At 49.4% G+C, this 21,616-nt stretch overlaps 1 protein-coding gene across 2 annotated transcripts in view; it reads right to left on the reverse strand.

Annotated features, from left to right (window-relative positions):
- The window catches only part of DOCK1 (dedicator of cytokinesis 1), a 497,269-nt gene that overhangs the window by 32,135 nt on the left and 443,518 nt on the right, over positions 1 to 21,616 (reverse strand). For both annotated transcript variants that reach the window (XM_045068856.1, XM_045068857.1), the window contains exons 38-41: positions 19,612 to 19,731; positions 5,164 to 5,253; positions 4,288 to 4,392; positions 95 to 236 (exon numbers count right to left, since the gene is read on the reverse strand). In XM_045068856.1, coding sequence (XP_044924791.1) covers positions 95 to 236; positions 4,288 to 4,392; positions 5,164 to 5,253; positions 19,612 to 19,731 — 457 coding nt within the window. The remainder of the gene's footprint in view (positions 1 to 94; positions 237 to 4,287; positions 4,393 to 5,163; positions 5,254 to 19,611; positions 19,732 to 21,616) is intronic.

Below are 21,616 nucleotides of genomic sequence, written 5' to 3' on the forward strand. Positions count from 1 at the left end.
CGTCGGCCGCGACGGGGCCCCCAGGCCCACCCAGCCACCCAGGCGCACGGCGCGGGGGCCGCGTCCCATTCCGCAGGCTTGTCGGAAAGGATACACTGGCCAGGAGAGTTCTTAATGTCGTCGCCTGGTGGGGACGTGGTCTTCATTTTCTCGGCGTTGGGGAACTGGGTTAACAGCCGCGCTTCGAAATCTTCCCGGCGCTCGTACTCCTTCCCTCGGTAAATGAAAACTTTCCCCTGGAAACAATGACATTCATCAAATACCAGCGGGGAAGGCCAGGACCCACGCACGCGCCAACGCACTGATCTTCGAAAGATGCTTTCTTTTTCCTTTTTTTAAGCCACTGATTGAAGAACAGCTTGGAAGTGCACCAGCCTTGTTAATCAGCACCGCGCCGGCCGCGCACAGCAGTCGCCGGTGTCGAAGCAGCACCGAAGGCCACATGCCCGACGGCCGCGGCTGCGCTTCCGTGCGACAGCGGCGCTCGGCTAGAACCACGGGGGACCGAGGGGGCCATCGGGGCCCGCCTTCGGGGGGGCGTGAGGCGGGCGGAAAGGGTCAAGGCACGAGGGCAAGTGGGTCTTTGCGGGTAGGCCCCGATGCGCTAGCCTTCGTCTCCCGAGAGGAAGTGAGACTCCGTGAGTCCGAGGAGGGGCTCACCGCTCGGAGCCCGAGCACGACCTTCTGCGGCGTCTCAGAGGACGCAGCCAGGGCAGAGCCGAACCAGGGAATGGGGTCGAGAGCAGAGGAGAGAGGGGTGAGGACCGGCGGCCTCTCTGGTGGTGAGAAACCAGAGGGCGATGGCAGCACTTCCCTCGCCGCACGGCCGCCTCGTGTGAAGAATTACCCACTGATGAGTGGGGGGCAGAGTGTCAGAGATCTCCTTCGAACAGCTGGCTTTTGTCCATCTCCCATGACACTCCATCACCTCCATAAATTCCGAGCTGGAGAGAGCCCAAGTGGGGGTGCTTTTTGAGGGCGAGGTGTCCCTGGGGTGGGTGTTAGGCAGGCGAGCGTTCTTCCTCACACAGGCTGCCCTGTCGAGGCCATTTCTGTCTGGGTGTGACACGGTCCCTCAGGAAATGTAGCTCTAGGGAATTTTCTGCTTCTAAGATGTAGCAGGTCTCTGTACCTTCAAAAGTCAATGGTGTGTCCTGAGTTGTCAACTGAGTCACGGAAAGGTGGCAATGGGTAGTGTGACGCCCCCCGAGCCTATACCTCCTGTCTCCCAACACCCTGCCCGGCCCACCTGTCTGATCCTGAAGGAAAACTGTAACAAGGAAAAGATGCCACAGGACCCGAGAAATGGAAGGCTGGGGCTGACGCTTTCCCTCACAGGATCTGTTATTTCAACCAGGGGACCCTGAGCCGGAGACCCTAGGCTGGCTGGCTGCAAGTCAGGTGCGGCCTTATCCTCTGTCATGACCCCGGCCGGATGCCCGAGAAGAGAGACAGCCAGCAGACAGATGCCCGAGAGGAGAGACAGCCAGCCAGACAGGAGAGCATTCTGCTGCACGTTCTTTCCCTCATCTCCTGGAGACTACGTGCAAAGTCAAATTAAAGTTTGTCTAATTAATTAATTTTTAAAAGATAAAGAGAGATCCTACGGCACTCAGTTTATTTCCTTCCTTGGCCCTGACTTATCTGAGTCCTTATAAATCACTAAAGAAGGAACAGTTTAAGAATTGAATATTTTTTTTCAATTTGTGTTCAGGTATGTCTTAAAGTACCCATTATGGAAGAAAAATGTTCTCTTTCCCGAAAAAATAATGTCAAGCAGAAACCAAAGTAATATGTAGTCTTAATTAGAAATACAAACACAGTGTGGGCATCTTTTAAGGCCATATAAAGCCAAACATTTCAGAAATCCAGAAAGATTTAATGTGTAACAGGCTACTGCGAGCTTGCATGCATCTATTACTCCCTGCACTGGAAGAAAGACACAATAATAAAATGTATATAAAGGCTTTAACAGAAAAACACTAGTGAATTACAGATGAAAACAGCACTAACATTTTCTAGAAATGTCAATTATTGTGCATTCTGAAGCAGTCCCTTCAAACATGAAAATAAGGGAGAAAGATACATACAGTCAGATATTTATTGCTTGTAAGAGCCATAAATATTAACATGAAGGCAAAAAACAAACAAACAAACAAACAAACAAAAAATGAAACCAAAGAAACAACCTAATGAGACCAACTCTCAAAGAAAAACAAAGCAAAAGGGACAGCCAATTCTCAGAGGCATTAAACAGCCAAACATTTCACCTGCTTTTTTGTAACTGCTAATGTCATTGTCAGACTGACCCCTGACAGGTGATCTGTGAAGCATCGTAAATATATTGCTATAGTCCCATGCAATTATTCAGGTGCGGCGGGGAACTGGGTAATCAGTTCAATATTAATCAAGCCCGTTAAACTCTTCATTCGCACTTCGCATTTTGTTCTTTGGACGGGGGAGGTGACCCAGTGCGGTCCCTGGAGCACACATTGTGTGTGCCCTCCCCGCACACACCAGGCGTTTCTTCGCTCGGGGACTGCAAAGTGCCCACCCCACCGCCAGCAAGTCAGGAAGCCAGGGCAGAGCTAGTCAGTGGCCTTAAGCCACAGCACTATCCCTGGAGGGCCACATACGTGCTGGAACGCCTCGGCACAACAGAGGTCAGCTGTGGTTTAGGGTCGGTCCCTCTGTTTCTTACAGACACAAATGGGAATGCACCCACAGATTCATACACATTAATTAAAGGCTTTAACAACATCGACTCCAAGCTCCTACTATAGCTGGGTTTTTTATATAAAATAGAATTGATTTCAAAAATCTTCCCTGATTTGGGGAACATTTATAACTTAATTTATAATGAAATGTCCTTTAGTTATTCTTTGGTAAGAAGACTGCTCCAGAATCTGGGCTTCTGACCGACTGCTGTCTTAGGTGTGTCCTGGCTCAAGGAGAGAGGGCCGACCAGCAGTGACAGGGCGGGGCCCATGCCCCAGTCACGCAGGACCCCGAGAGAGTGCACAAACCAACAGGTCACTTTTCGGAGCAGACCAGGCCTGCAAGGCTCACTGGTTGTCTGATAAACAACATCAGGCCCTCAGCAAGAAGTCCTTCCTCCTTGTGGCACCAAGGAGGATCTTACCCTATCAGGGACTTCCATGTGATCAGAACCACTAGAGACAAAGGGACACACTCTGGGATGGGAAAAACCTCCTGACCAGATCTAACTGCCCCAGACAGCCGTATTCCAGGCAAGAGACCGCCTTCCCGGAAACCAGAGGAATCACGCAAGGTCTCCCAGCATGAGAGAAAACCGTGTGTCTTAAAAAAAATATCGTAAGGAGTGATAAGAAATCATGACCCACTGGTCAATGGCACCATGAGAAACTTCAAACAATTCTATTAGTAGGTCAAGAAGTATTTATTTACACAACTTCTCCTCTGGCCTCGTGAGTGCCAGGGAAGGGGCATCCGGTGGACAGTCACAGTGTGTCTTCAATCGTGTGTCAAATGACACACACCTGTCCAAGGGAGGGAGCCTGACCCAGAGTCCCCAGCAACTCGGCCATGGAAATCCACTTGCAATTGCTCATATAATTAAAAATATACATGTTCATGGCAATATCATTCACAGTAGCCAAAACAACCCAAGCGTTCACTGAAGGACAGACGGACAAGTAAAATACGGTAAAACTGTGTGGTGGAATATTACTCAGCCATAAAAAGGAGGGGAACGCGACACGTGCTCCAACACGGATAACCTGAAAACACCAAGCCGAGGGAGACGGACCAGACACAAAAGGACGAGCACTGTATGATTTCACTTTATGAGCTACTGATAACAGGCCAATTCCTAGAGACATAAAGGAGCAGGGTGTTGCCAGGGGCTGGAAAGTGGGGTAATGCAGACTTACTGTTTAACTGGCTATGGAATTTCCCTTTGGAGAGATGAAAAAGTTTGCAGACGGATGACCGCACAGCAGTGTACGGAACCATCACTTCAAACTGGTAAGATGGTAAATTTTATGTAATCTGTACTTTATCACAATTAAGAAAAAAACACACGTAAATCCCCAGTTATGTTTAGGAGAAAGCAGATGGAAGGTTTATATGCAAAGAAAATATTATCAGACCTTCTTTCACCCCCTAAGCCAAGCACAGAGCTGTTAAGAGCACGGATTCAGACTCTGACCCACAAATGCAAAGTCCAAGTCGTTTCTCAGAATGGGAAGGGGCTCTCGAGCCAGGGAACAACCCTGGCTCAGATTCAACAGAATCAAAATTTACCCGAAGGAATGTGGGGAATCCTTGTCCATAGTAGCCGACAGCGAAGTAGTCTGGTTTCGGTCTTATCACTTTCACGATGTTTTCATAAAACTGAGCCTGCTTTTTCTGAAAGGCAGAAAGAAAACGTCAGGTTTTAATAGCATTCAGTTTCTTCTAGAATCTTCCGGTGGGCTCTTCAAGCTTTGGCAATTCCAGTTGGGTGGGAGTGTGAGGATGTGGGAGGCTCAGCCCGGGACACAGGCATCTGGTCACCTTGCCATGTGGCCTTGACAGAATCTGTCACTCACCCCCAGTGTTTAGCAGAGAATCTGACCAGAAGAGCCGAATTCAGTAACCAGTAGGATTTATCCATGTTTCTGATAACCAAAGAGGTGCCACAGAAATGTTCTTTTCTTATAGTTAAATGGCTAGTCTTCAGGATTTAAAAAACTGGTATCAATTAAATACTGGGATACATTAAAGAAGAATTTAAAAGGGCAGAATTCTGGTCTAAATTAATGGCAGAAGGGTCTAGGCTCCTCTCCCACCCCCACCCGCCTCATGGACGGGGTCAGTTTTAACCCAGCAGCGACTCTCAGCGTCTCTCGGGCCACCAAGAGCAGTGCACACATGGAGCCGGCAGTTGCTGACATAGAAAAGCTCAGAAAAATCGTGGAGTCTGGCTTCCAAAGCACTGCTGGGAATATAAGTGAGTACTTGTGGGCCAGAATCAGCCAGCAAATACATCAAGACCATCCTCCTAGACAAAATGGAGGACCGTGGCCACAGCTGCAGAAGACCTGGAGAGAATCTCTGAGTTAGAATGGAAAGGGAAATCCAAAAAAAACAAGCACAGATCACCCGTGTTCGTTTAACTATAAAGAAAAGTGGGCTTACCAGCAATTCACTGAGCTGTTCGTAATCAAACATCTCGTTTTCATACTGTTCGGCAAGTTCCTTACCAAGAGCAATGGCCTCCTCCCACATCTGTGAGGAAAAAGAAAGAAAAAGGAGAAAGAGAAACCCAACGCGGAATCATGCAGTCAAAGAATTTATTTAACATCATTTAACAATCTGGAAACACGCTGGCCGAATCTGAAAACACCACAGGAATAATGTCACAAAAATACAAGCATTTTCTAGAGCCTACAGTCCTTTGGCTCATGACCAGACGTCAGTGACTAAACGGGTCCACTACTGGCTGGTCAGTCATGCTGGCCTCTGCCCAGGGTCAGAGCAGTCTGCCCACCAGGTCTGGCCCACTCTGTCCTCTCTCCGGCTGCCAGGCACAGCTGCTGAAGCCCGCTGGTTGGAGCAACAGGGGAGCCAGCGGAAGGAGCCACCGTACAGGAGAAGCTACAAGGAGCCTGGTTTTGCTCCTTTCCCCAGTTGTCCCATTAAACAAACGCTGGACTGTCAGAAAGAAGAGGATGTATTTCAGCTCTAAATGGAAGCTCACAAGGAGTTGCTTTGTGTTAACTCTGAAAGAGGGAACTTTCTGGGGTATTAGTTTGAAAGAGGATTTCCAATCAGGTAACTGACTTATTAGAAAGCTGATAAATTTTGACATACAGAATACTTTGCTGATGCATACAGTAAGACCTGAATTTCCCTTATTTTTCTTGGGGAAAATTAAGTGGTTTACTCAAGAAGAATAGATCACATATGGAGGAACCATCTCCTCCAGGAAGGCTTTCTGGGTGCCAACTCTCATGCCCTCTCGATGACCCAGCATCCCCTGACTTCCAACCTTCTGGTTATGTAGAGAAACTGAAGTGCTTCTCTGTCATTCCTTCTCAGAGACCGCAACCCCCTTGAGGAACTGAGCGTTAGTGGAAACCACTGGATCGCAGCCGAGGGTCTGCTCAAGAATGTTTATCAAAAGAACTGAAGCTTGCTGACTTCGAACCAGGAAAGCATGGCACCATCCCCCACATGTCTCCCACATGTCCCCCACATGTCCGCAGCCAGGAACCATCCGTTTCCCAACTGCCACTATTCCCACAAGATGGCAGTGCTCAAGTCAGGACAAGTGACTCCGAACTTGCTCTCTGTCCAGCAAGTCCCCTGCCTTGTCAGGTGGGACTTCATTATACCCATTTTGCAGATAAGGAGGTTGGGGATCAGACAGATCAGCAAGTTGCCCAAGGGCACAGAGAGGTATACCTGGCCCAACCGGATCTTCTTCCAAAGTTCTTGCTTTTGATGGCTGTCATAGTTTGGGCTGCTATATATAATAAAGCACTGTAGATGGGGCGGCTTAAACAGCAGACATTTATTTCTCACAGTTCTAGAAGCTGGAACGTCCAAGATCAAGGTGCAGGCAGATTCGGTTCTTGGTGTGGGCTCTCGTCTTGACTTGTGGGCCAGCACCTTCTCACCGTGTGCTCCAAGGGCCTTAAGCGAGCTCTCTTCTTCTTCGTAGAAGAGCAGGAATCCCATCATGGCGCCAAGCCTACTCATGACCCAATATGAACATAATCACGTCCCAAAGTTCCATCTCCAAATACTATTAGGTGGTAGATCAACAGATGAATTTGGTGGTTCGGCGTGGGGAGGGAGGAACACAAACATTCAGCCCGTAACGACGATGATGTCAGAGCATTTCCAGCTTCTCCCACCCCCTCCTACTGGGATGGGTTTGAGAGGATACTAGGCTAACCATGAATCCCAGCTGAACTCCATGAACTCCTGCTGAGAAACAAGCTGCTGGGCCCCTTCCTGGCACATCCTTGTTGCTAAGGACTCCTCTGCTGGTTGGTCTTTGCTTCTTAGGAGAATGACCATTGTGGGCCTTACCTATTAATAAACAGCCCAATAGATTTAAAATACTCTTTAGAGCCACTACTTAAATAAACCATCTGCTATTTTTTAGGAGGAAAAAAGCTATTCTGGAATAAGAGTTACACTTTAATACTCTGCAAGACAAAATAAAAATAAGCCCAGAGTAGAGAAAGATTTCTGAGATGGGACCAGTGCCCAGGGAAGAGAAAGTGGCCAAGGTGCCCTTCCTGGGTCCGCGCACCTGTTCCCCTTCCTAAAGTCATCAAGTCTCCATCCCGCTGGAGCATTCAGAGCTGCCCTGCATTTTCTGTTTTAATCTGCAGCCTCAGATCCTCCTGGGTCCTCTGCCGGAGCCCAAACTCACATTTCTAGGAAGGAGAAGCCTCTCGCACTTTGTATTTCTTTAAAGCTCCAGTGACCAATTCCTCCCTTAGAGTCTTTCCATTTCAAAGAAAACATTACCTTTACTTGCGATTCTCTGTCAAGAGAATTTTGTTTAAGTTTTTTGCAAGCAAACACATACTCTATTAGCTGCCTAGAATGTTTGGGCATCTAATTTATTACCGAGTAAAAGCTTAATCTGTTTTTATCCTAAAAGACAGATGAGATGCTTTAGATACATATCAAAAGTAATTGTTTTTAAAAGAAATGTTAGTCTTGAGTAAATATCTTATCCGACTCACCCTAAGGTGACACGATTGTGTTTTCTATCAGATTCTCTATAAATACACCTTCTCCCCACTCCCTCCCCCGCCCAGGGCCTTAAAGGATTCTGCATTAGGGAGATTTTAATTGGATAGGGCTCGAAGGAGGGGGGAGTGAGGGGGGCAATTCCTATTTCCGATATGAACACCCTGAAAGATGCTTCAGTGCCAGGGAGAAGACAGATTCCATGCGATCAAGACCGAGATGACCTCCAGGAAAGAACTGCTTTGACCTGTGGGTTTGAACGTCCTGCCTCAGCTTCTGGGCTAGGCAATGAGGTTTACCATAGCCCTGAATGAAATAGCACCAGATCCTCACACGGGCCTGTTTTCTGATTAAAATCCTTACCCCACTTCACCGCGTCTTGACACCGCGGGTTCCTCGCAGCGCAGAGCGCCATACCACCAGCTCTTGCCGTCAGAGGGTCTGGGCTCCTTCAGGCTTGAGAGGACCATCTTGTCCCCACCATTCTGAACCTCCCAGTTTCTGGAAGTCCCATTTCTTCACGTTTCATGAATATAACTTTTTTTTCCTTTCTTTTTTTTAAAAAAGATTTATTTATTTGAGAGAGAGAGCGCGCACAAGTGGGAGGGGCAGGGAGAGAGAATCTCAAGCAGACACCAGGCTCCTTGCGGGCCTGGATCTCATGACCCTGAGATCATGACCTGAGTCAAAACCAAGAGGTGGATGTTCAACCGAATGAGCCACCTGGCGCCCGAAACTCTTTTTTTATTCTTCCTCTGATGAAACTCTTCCCTTAATTCCCAGACAGCAGTGGCTGTAGAGAACAGAACAGCTACGGATTTCCTATGGAGAACGACTCAGTTGATGGTGAGCCACTCGGGCAGAACAACACTGACCTCCCTGGACCAAGGAGCCGTGGCAGACGAGAGAGAAGACGCCAGCCGGGACAACCGGCCCTTTCTGATAATTCGGGCTGGCGCTGACTCGCTGGACCGCGCGGACAATGCTAGTTTAATTCACTTACTAGTCTAAGTGACTCACTGGTGAAGACGCTTTTTGTTTTGTTTTGTTTTCAGATTTTATTTGTTTATTTATTTATTTGAGAAAGAGAAAAAGCACATGAGCAGAGGCAGAGGGAGGGAGAAGCAGACTCCTTGATAAGCATGGAGCCGACGTGGGCCTTGATTCTGCGACCGTGGGCGTGGCATCATGACCTGGGCCAAAGGCAGATGCTTAACCAACTGAGCCCCCTAGGAGTCCTCAGTGAAGACGTGTTATGGGATGCCAGGTTTCAGCCGTTCCTCTGCAAGTCAGCTGTTTCTCCAGGCAATTGTTGGGGGAAGACTCCTATTCAGCAACCTCTGGATTTCCCATCCCATGTAGGTCTCTCATGTCTGAATGGATGAAGGTGCTATGGCCTGGAAGAATCCAGAACTCCAGCTGAGGTCCCGCAGCACAGAGGGAAGCGAGGCAGCCCAGAAACAGTAAGCAGGTCCAGGAGCCTGTGCGTCAGTCTCTTTCCAGTCCCTCTAGCAGGAGGGGAGGGAGTCCCAGAGAAAATGTGTCATGAGAAGGGTCACGTGACTCCAAGGGCTGTGGCTCAGCTGAAAAAACAGAGACCCTGCAGGCCTCACCCTCTCTCTAGGCCTCTTGCTTTCCTGAGCCAAGCCCTATCCTGGGTCCTGGTGTTTTTACCTGGCGTCGGCTGATCAAATCAAGGGAGCCACATTTTTCCAAAGACATTTCTCAGGGACAGGGTCAGGCTCCCCCTTCCCAGCCCAGCAGGTGCACTGTCTCTGTGGTCTGCAGCTCAGAGCTGCCCGATCGGGCAGTCATAATATTGTCCTCCTCTTGAGGGCGCAGAGACAGAGTCAGCACCTGAGAAAGCTGATCAGATGGGGCAGGAAGCCAGGGGGACCTGGGACTTGGGCTGGGCTCAGGGAGCCTCGATGACAAGGTTCTCAAACCACATCAACAATAAACCCTGCCCCTCTGAGCAGTCAGGTACTCAAGGAATCACTGTCCATCTAAGTCACGGTCATGAACCTGGCCTGTTTCTCCCCGAAGGGAAGACCTGTCAGAACAGGAAACTATCTGCTCAGCTTTTAACGCCCTGAAAGGAAAAGCGAGGAAGGAAAGATATCTTTATAACATAGAGGTTTTGCGGTTTTTCTTCTGGCCAGGACATCTGCAGTCCTGCAAGAGAAAAGCCTACGTCAGGCAGCAAAGAAGGGATGCTGCTTCGTTCCGCGGGGAGTTACTGGGCATCTATGATGGGAGCGGGCTCCAGAGAACAGGGAGAGGGACAGAAGTGAGGACAGAGAGCTCTTTGAGGAACAGTGCGGGAAGGAGGAGACGGACAGTCGCTGGAGAGAGGAGTCAGAAAGAGAGAGAACTTAAGTTGGGAGAAACAAGGGCACGGATGTAGGCAAATATGTATTATTAGCCTACAGAGAGCAAAACATGGACAGACAGGCTGGCCTGACGTCCAGGGACAGGCGAGGGGCTCCGGGGCACAGGATAGGGGCATGGAGAGCCCATCCCTCCAAAAGGACGGAAGCAGAGCATACAGGGACAGAGACCAGTGGGGGAGGGCACACCAGGGATGTGTGGACGGTGACGGGGCATCACAGAGCCGGGGAACTGCTTGCTGGAGAGTCAACTACTCGGAAAAGAGAGTGAACATGTGCCAGGAACGGAGCCTTGTCCCTCGGAATGGCTTTAACTGTTTCGTGGGAAGTCAAACCTCACTGGGCTTAGCTGGAGCGCCCCTTCCGACTGCGTAGCCTGGTGAGGATACCGGCCCTCGCTCTGCCTCAGGCTGCTGGGCTGTGCCGGGCACCCTGGCTCCTCCAGCATTTGCTCTTCTGACATCGGCCTATTTAAGAGGCACTCCGTGATCAGCTGACTTCAAGTCTCTGGAGACGTCCCCTCCCTTTTGTGATCCCTGCTGCCGGCCACTTTGCCTGGGGCCCCCGCATCCCAGGCCTGCACAGCTGCTCTGGCCTCCCCGCAGGTCTCCACCCCTCACGCCCCCAGCAACACCGCCCTCCTCTGCTGGGCAAGAGGAAAAGGAAGTCACCGCTGCCTCTTCTCATGTGATCTCAAGGGCTCCTTGTGCCTGATGCAGTAAATCCAATCCTCAGGAGACGTACGAGGCCAAGGGCTAAGTGGCTCTCAAGTCTCCTACATCCGTGTGTCTTGGGACCCCTCACCCCCCCAGCCTGTAGACACATTCCTTGGCATCCCCAGAAAAGCAAGATGGCCCGGGAGCCCTCCGTGAGCTAGCACGACTCCCACTCCTTACCATTTCTGCTTCTCCCAGCCATCGCCAGGCAAACTTTATCTCCTTCCTCAGGAGCCAATCTGTGTGTCACCTCCTCCAGGAAGGCTTTCCTTTCTCCCTAAAAGAAGCAGTCACTCCCACACCTGTTAGACTGGTACACCCAGAACCCACCAGCATGACAGACCAGAGGAAGGTTTTACGTATCTGCTTGCACACAAGCCCGGGGGTGGACTAGCCCCCCTGGAGGCAGGCCTCCGTCATTCCAGCCCTGGCCATGGAACACCTGTTAGGGACCCTGCAGACCGTGGGGAGTAGTGTGGTTACAGACTCTAAGCACTGATTTTGCTCATGCTTTGATAAAAAGACAAATTTATTCCTTTTTTACAGGAGCAAATAAGTATCAATGTGATCTCTGGGAACACATTAGCAGGTCAGATTCTCCCTAACTGAACAGATGCTGGCAAATACCCAGACACCCAAACATCTGGGGATGCTGAGAGCAACCCAGGAAGACGGTGTCTCTGCCTGTGCCTGAATTCCCGCAATCGCCGCAGCGCTTTACAAGGGAAACTCATAGGATGGGAAAACTTCACCCCAAAGACTTCAAGAAGAAATGGACTCATTTCACCAAATGCAGACACTGGCTCCCCAAATCCCTATTTTTAGTTCACAGGAAGACGCGCGATGCCTCATTTTTGACTTGGGCACAAGGCAAAGTGGGAACTTTGTCGAGGCGAGGTTATTTTAAGGGAAAAGGAAACGGAGCTGCGGCTGGAAGCAGAGTCGGAGCCTCGCCCCGCACGCCGGCCAGCAGTCCTGCTCCCTCTCCAGGCGCCGCCGGGCTGCTTCCCAGTTTCCGAGGTGGCTTAACGCGGCTTACTGCGGACTCCCGCACTCCGACGCCGCTCTCCTGGTAGCGCGGCTGCTATTTTTGCCTCATCCTCCATAGAGAAGCCTGGTAATTTTCAGCGAAGCACTTGGATTAAGGGCTTTATTGAAAATTACTAGGCCTCAACCAAACACAATAAGGCAGACAATGCAGCGCGTGTTCGCGAAAGAACACCCGTCTGCCAGGATGAAACCCGACAGCAGGCTTTCAGGGGGATGCTCAAACGGGTGGTAAGAACAGAATGGAGAAGGAGCGAGGAGTGGTTATTAGCCCAGGAAGGAAGAACTGCAAGAGAATGAAAGGGGCAACAGATGGAAATGACGTTTTTTGGAGACAGAGAAAAAGATGAAAAGCCCAAGAGCTTGGCTGAAAGACATTCAAAACTTTTTAAAACGATAGAAAGGCAAAAATAGAAGAATGACTTCGTGTGGAAGAAACACGGAAAGATAACAGGACATAATTCAAAAGCCGGAGTGTCCGGTATTAAGCAGCAGAAAATCCATTCAGCGTTCCAGTGTTCAGAGCACAAAGGCAGAGAAAGTTTTAATGTACTCCAAGCCTGGTCCCTTGTCCTCCGCTGTCCCCGCAGCCCCTGGGACGCCTTCCACGGGCGCCCACTCCTTCACTGCCCGCCAAGGTGTTTGAGGGACGTCCCTGCCTTGGATTCTGTCCCTGTGTCCCTTGGGAAGATGAATAAATTTAACAGTGCAAATGAGCTCTGGAATGCGTAAAGTTTCCATACATTAAGGACATAATGAAGACTTCCTTAATTACCCAGGGATCCGGCCACATGGTGACAGCCTGCATCGATGAAGCTTTAACTGAGTCATACTTTTGCCAGACTGAGGCCCTACTGAGTTTCCATTTTAGAATTTCGTGATCCCCAGCCTTTAAATCCAACGATGCCGTGAGGTCCCCTTACCCGGATATATGTTTTTAAATCAGAGCTGTAATGTTTTCTCCTTAAGATGAAATAAATGTGAGATCACACCAAATGCTTGTGATTTAAATGATCCTGCGTCCCGCGATCGCGCAGATCACGGCGTTGGGGATGGAACCTGGGTCAGCAATGAAATCAGAGGGCGTGGCCCGCCCCGGACGCCCTCCCGGTCTTGCTCACTCACTGAGGAGCCCCCGCAGCCATCCTGACCGAGAACTGCCGTTTCTAGAAGATGCACAGAATCCAGGAAGGAAAAGCGGCTCAGGTGTTGCAAGATGATCTTTGTCTGATCTGTAGGCTCTGCAGTGAACGTGGTGCTGGAGAACCAGCAAGCATCAGGCTTGGGAAAGGGGGCTGGGGAAGCGTTCCCAGCCCCCCCAGAGCTCACACACTGCAGAAGTGAGCTCAGAGATCTGCCCCCTTAGATCTCTCAGGGACTCAGAGTCTGAGCCAGGAAGCAAGACCACACAGAGGAGACAAAGGTGCCCAACAGAAGGCACTTTGTGGTAGGTCTGAGTGACGGTGCCCTCCCGAGTCTTTGCTCAAGTGCCGGCTGGAAGGTGCTCCACTCAGTAAAGGACGAGCCAGAATGGCAGCGCTGATGCTGGTGGAGCAGCGCCTGTGTCAGGGTAGGGGTGGGGGGAGGGGGAGGGGAACTCCCTGCACTACCCATTCAATTCTGTTGTGAACCCGAAACTGCTCTCAAAAGTAAAGCTTACTAAAAACGTTTTTCACCCGAGTGTCCAGTTTCTATGAAGACCCGGTCTCCCTGAGAGGGACACAGAAGCTCAAGGAGCTTCAGCCAAAGCAGGGCCTGGTGACTGAGGTGGTCCCTGGACCTGCTCCCTTGTCATTACCAGGAGCTGCTTAGAAATATGCAGCCTCGGGCCCCACCCAAGACCTACTGAATCCCAGTCTGCACTTTACCAAGATCCCCGGGCGCTCAGGGGGCTGAAAAGAATGAGATATTCAAAGCATGGAGACAGGAGACATAGAAATAGTTCTAAGGCCAGGGCAAAGGGTGCCTAGGAGACATCTTCATGGATGATGGGGGCAGGGAGGGTCCAACATGGAGAGAGCGTGGGAACACAACAGCAGGTGACAAGGGACCTTCCACACCCAGGGAAGACCATGGCAAGTCCAGGCGGTTAGGAATCAAAGAGCATCTGACCTTTTCTCGACAAAGGCCAGATGTTGTGGGTAGAGAGAGGCTTGAAGGAGGAGGTGGGGGGCCCCGGGGGCATGGGAATCTTTGAAGTGCTTCAAGCCATGCTAGATGCTGTGGCCACACACTTTACTGTATGTTTCATGAAGTGTGGTGGCCCCCGGGGAAGAGTGGCAGGGAGAGGGGGGCAGGCCCCTGGGACTAGACGCCGGGAAGAGAGAGCTCATGCAAAGAGGACTGTGGATGAGCTGGCTCTAGAAGGACCTTCTCTGTCCAAAGACTGGAAGGGCTCAGCGGGGCCTCAGGTAGGATCCTGGCCCAGCCAGTGAAGGGATCAGAGTGCATCGGTCAGGGGCTGTCATTCCCAAAGGCACTTAAATACGCAAATCACAATGAGAGAACAGGACTCCTCCTTCAGAGCTTGGAACCTGAGAATGAGATTATAACTGATTTTGGTCAAAGCAGGAAAGAGAACATACCTGAGGGGCATAATGCTCCATTTTAAAAATAAAATAAAATGAGCACCAGAAAGCTGCCTCTTGCTCCAACAAAGCTATGTTAGTTTTTCTTGGTTTCTCATGGTTTATCTTCATTCACAGCTCTGTTTCTGCCTCTTTCCTTTCCTAACATTTGCCCCGTGTTTTCCCTTCCAAGAATCCTCTGCCATAAAAGAGTCTCTGACTCACGCATCCCCTCAAATTTCCTGACGTGAATAACTCCCACACTCCTGACAGGTTTTTTTCCCCCCAAATTGTAGAAAAGACATTGGGTCACAAGAAAAAAAAAATCTAATTTTGATGCTAGTTATCATGCTTTCCCTTTCCGTTCTGACATAAGTTCTATTATTTCTTGGCTTTGGTCCCCATGTTCTAATTCTCTTAGATACTGTCTAGTTTTTCGAATATCCACTCAGCACGAGTGCCAACAGGCAGAGAAGCAGTCCCAGCTGCCTGAGACGGCCCCGGAGGGTGAAGGACAAACCCTCCCTTCACACCAGCAGGTGGACGGATGTGCCAGCAGGACCAGGGTCTAGACACTCAGAGTCTTTGGCTCAGATCAGCACCGTCCGATAGAAACATGATGCACAGGAAGTATGTCATGTCAATTACTAGTAGCCACATTTTAAAAAGTGGAATTCATTTTAGTAAAATTTACCTACAACATTACCATTCTGGCACGTAATCAGAACACAGAAATTAGTGAGATACTTGATGCTGGCATGAGTCGCTCTAGTGGCCGCAAGAAGGTACATGGACTGGATATCTGCCCTTCACTTATCCCCTCAGAGTTCTGGAGGCTGCATGCCCAAGACCAAGCCCCCGGCTGGATGGTTTCTTGGGAGGCCTCTGTCCTTGGCGTGTACAGGCACCTCTTCTCACTCTGCCCTCACAGGGTCCTTACTGTGTGTCTGTGTCCTAATCTCTTCTTAGAAGTGCACGGGTCTGATTGGATCAGGGCCCATCCCAGTGACCTCACTTTGCTTTGTCAACTCTTTCATAGACAGAGGTCCTCGAGATTAGGACTTGACCGTGTGAATTGCTGGCACAAACAGCTCAGCTCTGAACAATGTTCTCTATTTTACACTCAGTCTTAAAAATCCCGCGTGTATTAGATGCTGACAGCCCGTCTTGGTTTGGACTGGCCACACTTCAGATGCCAATGACTATGTTCAGGTGCCAATGACCACATGCCCCTTGTGACTCTAGGATCAGAATGCTCAGGTTACAGTCCCACAGCACTACCTAAGCACCAGCTTCCGCAGGGCACCTGCTCAGGGGTCCCCCGCATTAACTGAGGCCCTTCTCAAGTTCCCATTGCCGAGAACACTTGCCATCCATCACCCAAGAGCCACTGTGAGATAGGCTCCCCCCAAGATGACTGCAATCTGCAAACAGAGACGTGTACATCGAGGCTCTCCCAAAATCAGCTTTGGTGATCTGCAGCAATGAGCACAGCCACTTGTCTTACTCCACTGTGTTCCGAAAAGGCACAGAGGACGTTCTTTTTCTCAAGTCCTGCACAGGCCTGCACCTGGCAGGGACACCCATGTCCACATGAAAGTGATCTGGCACAAAATGCCCAAATCAGATCCCCTCTGTGACCTCCTACCTCCCTCCCTCCCCGGCTGGGCAGTTTCCAGGGTCCTAGGCACAGGGAACAGGAGCCCACTTTCTCCTGCTGTGCATGCCATGCCCAGCCCTGCCCTGATGGAAGAAGGAAATTGACCTATGGAGAAATGGCGATCAAAGCCCAACACCAGGTTCTGTGAGATCTCTCCATTTTCACAAGTCCAGTTGTGGGGAGCTGTACTAGCTGGGGGACTTGTGTGTATATCACCTTTTCTAAAACATACACCTACTGGGGTAATCTCCATGGGCCCTGAGAGGCCCCCGTTAGAAGCCCGACTCACATGTCTACTTCTACGTCCTCAGAGGGGGAGGTGCTTCACGTCTGCCCCTCCTTCTGGGAACTTCCATCCCCGGGGCCCACTGTGGTCCTGTGACTTGCTTTAGCCAATGGCATGAGCAGAAACACGTGGGTCATTTCTGGACAAGGGTGTGCAAGGCCCAGACTTGCAACTCACCGTCCCTTCATGGCTGTGTTTCTTTGTAGTGAAACCTGTGCCCTTCTGGGCTCTGGGACAGCAGGACACACATGTGGCATGAGTGAAAAACACTCCTGGGTGGCCCAGAGCCACTGAGACTTTGGGTGGCTGAAACTCTAGCATATTCCTATCCACCGGGACTGATGGAGGCGATGAGTAATTGCTTCCTTCTGTTCTCTTCTTCCCAGGAAATGTCATGCTTGTTGACGTCAGACTAAGTTTTTGTGCCTTGAAGCTAATCACTCGGGTACTTCAGATCTCATCTGATGAACTTTCTCCCTCACCTGTGCTCACTCTCCAAGTGAGCTTCCGACAAATGAGGGGGCTTTGGTTCTCTGACACTCTGGTGGAAAAGTAACAAATCCTCAGAAAGTGCTTTTCAATCTGTTTTGCCAAGACAAGTCTAAAAGCTACTGTGGAGACAACCCTCGTACACTGTGATTAACAAGCACTGTCTTCCGGACTCCAGGAAAGCCAACTGGTCACTTTCCCATAACCATCTCCATGTCTCCTTCGAAAACAGGACCACACGAGAGCGCTCCCTCTGCCTGCTTCTCTTCCTGCCTCTAATCTTTTGTCCCTTGAGCTTTTTCAAAACCAGGATGTCTCAACCTTGGTAATACTGACATTTTGGGCTGGAGAATTCTTTGTCGTATGACTGTCTGTACGTCCCAGGATGCTCAGCAGTTCCCTGACCTTCATCCACCAGGGCGAGGGCTGTCTTCTCTCCCAGTCACGCCAACCTCAAATGTCTCCGGGAGGGTCCTGGTTGAGAACCACTCTACTCTAAACTGAGCATATTCTTTTCTTTCCCCTTTCCATACGAGCCTGCCTTTGCTAGAAATGAAAAGGACTCTGTTCTTTGATTTATTATTTATTGCAGGCCACGGACCTGCGATAAATGAGCATTTCCCACTGTCAGGAGTCACTCTTAACTGCTGAGTATCCATTCACTCTTTCACTGGTTTCTCCAACAAAAGCCCACCGGGTTACATGCCAATCATTTTGAGAATTAGACACACGGTGGGAAGAAAATGTGCGGCTATGTTCTTGGCACGGACGGCCTATTGATAGAGCTGCTGACAACCTACACGCACAAACTTACCGCTGCAAACTGTAGAGTGCTGTGGAGGAGGAGAGACACCGTGGGGTCAGAGGAGAGATGACATTCAAGCTGAGATGAGAAGAAAACAGCCAAGAGCAGGAGAAGCAGAAGCCACCAGGCAGAGGCAGGCCGGGCTGGTGTGTGTGAGCCCCCCCACATTTGGGTGATGTGGCCGGAATACAGGGTGTGAGGGAGGGAATAGGGGTGACAGGAGGAAGTCTCAGGGCCGACGCTGTCAGAGGAGGCATCGAAACTGTGAGAGCCCAGAATGGTCATGAGCAAAGGCACACATTCCTTCAGCCCCGATGACATTCGGCTCCCCCAGGTCCCTCTCCTGCTCTGCCCACTCCAAGGCAAGGCCAGGAGACAGCAAGCCAGGAAGTCATCAGGGTAAGGAATGGCTGAATCAGCCTCATTTCTTCTAGGACTTTGCTGAGAAACAGGGTTCCCCCAGCTGAACTAATAAAATTTTAGTAATCAGCCTTAATTACGAAAGCATCTCGTTGCCACGAAGAAATATATTCTGTTCCACTGCAGGACTAGGCATAATCCAACAGAACATTTCCAAGTGGCCTCTGGGCGATCTCCATGCTATTCCGAATAGTTTGATTTTTTGTCTATGTGAAGGACAGTAGGGAATGAATACAACACACATTATCTTTTCAGCAGGGTTTGGTCTGTATCGACAGCCACGAAAAGAGGTGGCCAGCATCCTTTTGTGCTCTAAGTGCTGTTGTGGGTAGAATTTTATGTGTCCTGCCTCCCCCCGCTCCCTCCCTCCAAACATAGGTTGAAGTCTTAATCCCTGGTTTCTGTGAATGTGACCTTATTTGGAAATAGAGCCCTTGGATGTGATCAGTGAAGAGGAGGTCACACTGGACTGGGCGGTAAATCCAAAGACTGGTGGGCCTGGAAGAGGGTAATCTGGACACGGCGACACATACAGGGGGGGTGCCATGTGCTGTCGGAGGCGGAGCTTGGGGCGCTGAGGGTGGCTAGCAGCCCCAGGAACTAAGAGGAAGGCACGGAACAGATTCTCCCTTACGTCATCCTCACACAGAGAGCACGGCCCTGCCAACACATTTGCGTCAGACTGAGAGCCTCCAGGACGGTGACAGAACCCACTGCTGTCATTTAAGGCCACTCAGTTGGTAGTGCTTTCCTATAGGAGCCCTAGGAGACACACATGGTACCTCCATGGAGTCTCTGGTTACCTTCCCCCGAGTGAGGAAAGAAAAGCAGGTAACCAAGAGGAGTTCAGAATCCTAAGGAAGTCCCAGAATGAGCTCCAACGTCCCTTTGGTGGCAGATTTTCAAAACTTCCAAAGTTCAGGTACCTTTTTCTCTCCCCCAAATAGTTACGGCTTATGTGAATCACAAACTACGCTAATGAGATCTGTTACTGGCTGGGAAAAATGATGGCATGTTTCCTTTTCACAGAAGTCCAAGAAATAAATAATTTGTGGGAGCCACTTAATCTAGAATCCACCAAAACGGAGCACTATGGGTCTTACCACAGGATTCATTTTTCAGCGCTCACAGAAAAACACAAACTGTGAAAGGAATCCATTCGTTCTACGTGCCCAGAAGCTTTTCCATATCAAGGTTCCAGCCACAGTGCTCTCCGGCAGGACAAGCAAAACACTTGTGCTTTTTAGTCCTTACTTGCAGAGCCTCTGCAAAGGGAAGAACTGCAGGGTTTTGGGCTAGGATTTCTACTTAGAAGTCCCAGCAGGTGGACCATGCATAAAACCTTCCAATACACAGTCTGTGACAAGTGTCCGATTCCACAAACATCCTATGTTACAAGACATGTGCTGTAGGAAGGTACACATAAAAAGGAAAGCAGAGGAAAAAAAAAAAAGTCTTTTTTTTTTTTTTTTTTTTTTTTTTTTTTTTTACCTTGCCTTTGTCGAAGTAGTGGATGATTTCCTGGTAGAGCTGTTCCTTCAGCTGGCCCTGTGTCGTCGCCTGGTACCCGTCCCGCTGGGTGAGGTGGGCCGCACACACGTCCTCCGACCACTGAGGCCAAAGCAAAGCACAAGACAGGTCAGGCGAGGGTGTGTCCAGTGCCACCCCTGGCCCACTGTTGGTCAGAATGCACCACGGCGAGGCCCCCATGCCCTGCACGTACACAGGCCATGGTCCCAGGGACACTCGGGGCTGCTGGGACCTGGAAATGAGTGCAGAACCTCTGTGCAGAAGCCCACGAGGAAGGAAAGACAAGAGGGAGGCAAAGCTGAGCCTCGATTCATACAGAAGAGAAACCCAGCAGTTTCTGGAAATCACAGAACCGTCCTCTTGCTGATAGCGCCTTGTAACTCCTGAGGTGAATCACGAGCTGGGCGATTTAGGGGCTGTCTCAGGTGAGGCATCCCGGGGGGCTGCCCTCCATCTGGAGATCCTCAACATTTTAGTCAACAGCAGAGAAGACACTCGGATCTCATATAGCAGTCGTACCTTTAGGCTTCGCCTTAAAAATCAGACTCGCGTATCCTGACTACAACCAGTCGCTACAAATCATTAATTATGGGATTCTCGCGGCCTAGCTAGAGTCCTGACTTCGTGGGGGATAAACGTAAAATTTTAGGTGAGTCTACTGTGTAACTACAATAAAATAAATAAGGTTCTGATGTCTAATAACTTCCTTGCATTTTAAAATCACTTAAAAAATATTGAGCAGGGAAGTAAAAATCCCTCTCCCCCTCCCACTTAAACACTCACATGATTTCACTTGATTACTAGGGCTCAAGGCTAACAGTTTTACTGCTCTTGTTTTTGACAAAATAACCAAAAAAGATTATATTTGAGAATGTTTTGTTAATGAACAAGAATATATCTGTCACGTTGAAGAACACTTTTCATAGCAATACAAATAATGCCTTTCTTCCCCCTTCCTCTTTTTTTTTCAAATAATGCCTTTCGTAAGTTGATTAACCAGCATGAGTTCACGCTGACTGCAATTATCAAAACGTCTTTAGGGAACACTGTGAAACGTCATGGTGTAAAAGATATGGAGAGAAATTACAGAGCATTCGCCACTTAACTGGAAAATCCAGAGTCCCAGTAGAAAAGATAATGCATCCGGGCCTGTGGTTTGGGATGTGAAATGCCCTCGTGTGATCTATGACAAACCCATCTGTGCTCAACAGACGTTTATGTACTATGAAAGAGGAAGCTGAGTGAGCATTTTGTCAACCCCATTTCAATCCTGGTAAAAAGAAATACCTTCGTCTTTGCAAAAATGCCTTATTATTGAAATTTGGGGTCCTCAGAAATGAAAACCATTAGAATTCCTAGTGGTACGGCTGGTGTCAGGTATGCCAAGGGAAATCTTTATCGTCCTAATCGCATTCCTTGTGAGAGCTTTATGTGTTGTGAAGCCAAAGGGGGTCTATTGATGCCTACTGATGAAGACCCCAGATGGAGCCTTCTCCTCTTTTCTTTGTCATGGACCCTTTTGTTTTCAAGCAAAGGTAAATGCCCACACTCCAGTGTCTCCATAGCAGCCTGTGTAGATTTGTAGCATCAAGAGATGCTGGAGATTTTGGGGTTGGTCCAAAGGCTGGAAGATTCTTGGGAGTTTCACTCCCAATACAGTATCCTCCTGATGGCTTCTCATCATTCACAGACATTGCTTAATGCCCGTTTTAAAGTAATCTTTCCTGGTTTTCTTTCGTTCCGTTTTTGGTGCTCAAAGGCTGTCCTGATTTTGAAAACAGGATTCCTTGAACGAGCGGTCTTTCTGTTGGGTCACTCAACTAAATTCTAATTCTCCTAATTGTTCTTGTCTATCTACTTTATAATTTTTCATTTTTTTTCCAAGGATGTGATAGGAAGGATGATCTAATGATCACCTGAAGTTTTAAAATGTAAAACTCGAGGTTGTATAGCATTTCCTTCATCC

Source organism: Mustela putorius, unplaced genomic scaffold (genome assembly GCF_011764305.1).
Source record: "Mustela putorius furo isolate JIRA1106 unplaced genomic scaffold, ASM1176430v1.1 tig00003909_pilon_pilon_pilon, whole genome shotgun sequence".
In the NCBI taxonomy this organism is placed as follows: Eukaryota; Metazoa; Chordata; class Mammalia; order Carnivora; family Mustelidae; genus Mustela; species Mustela putorius.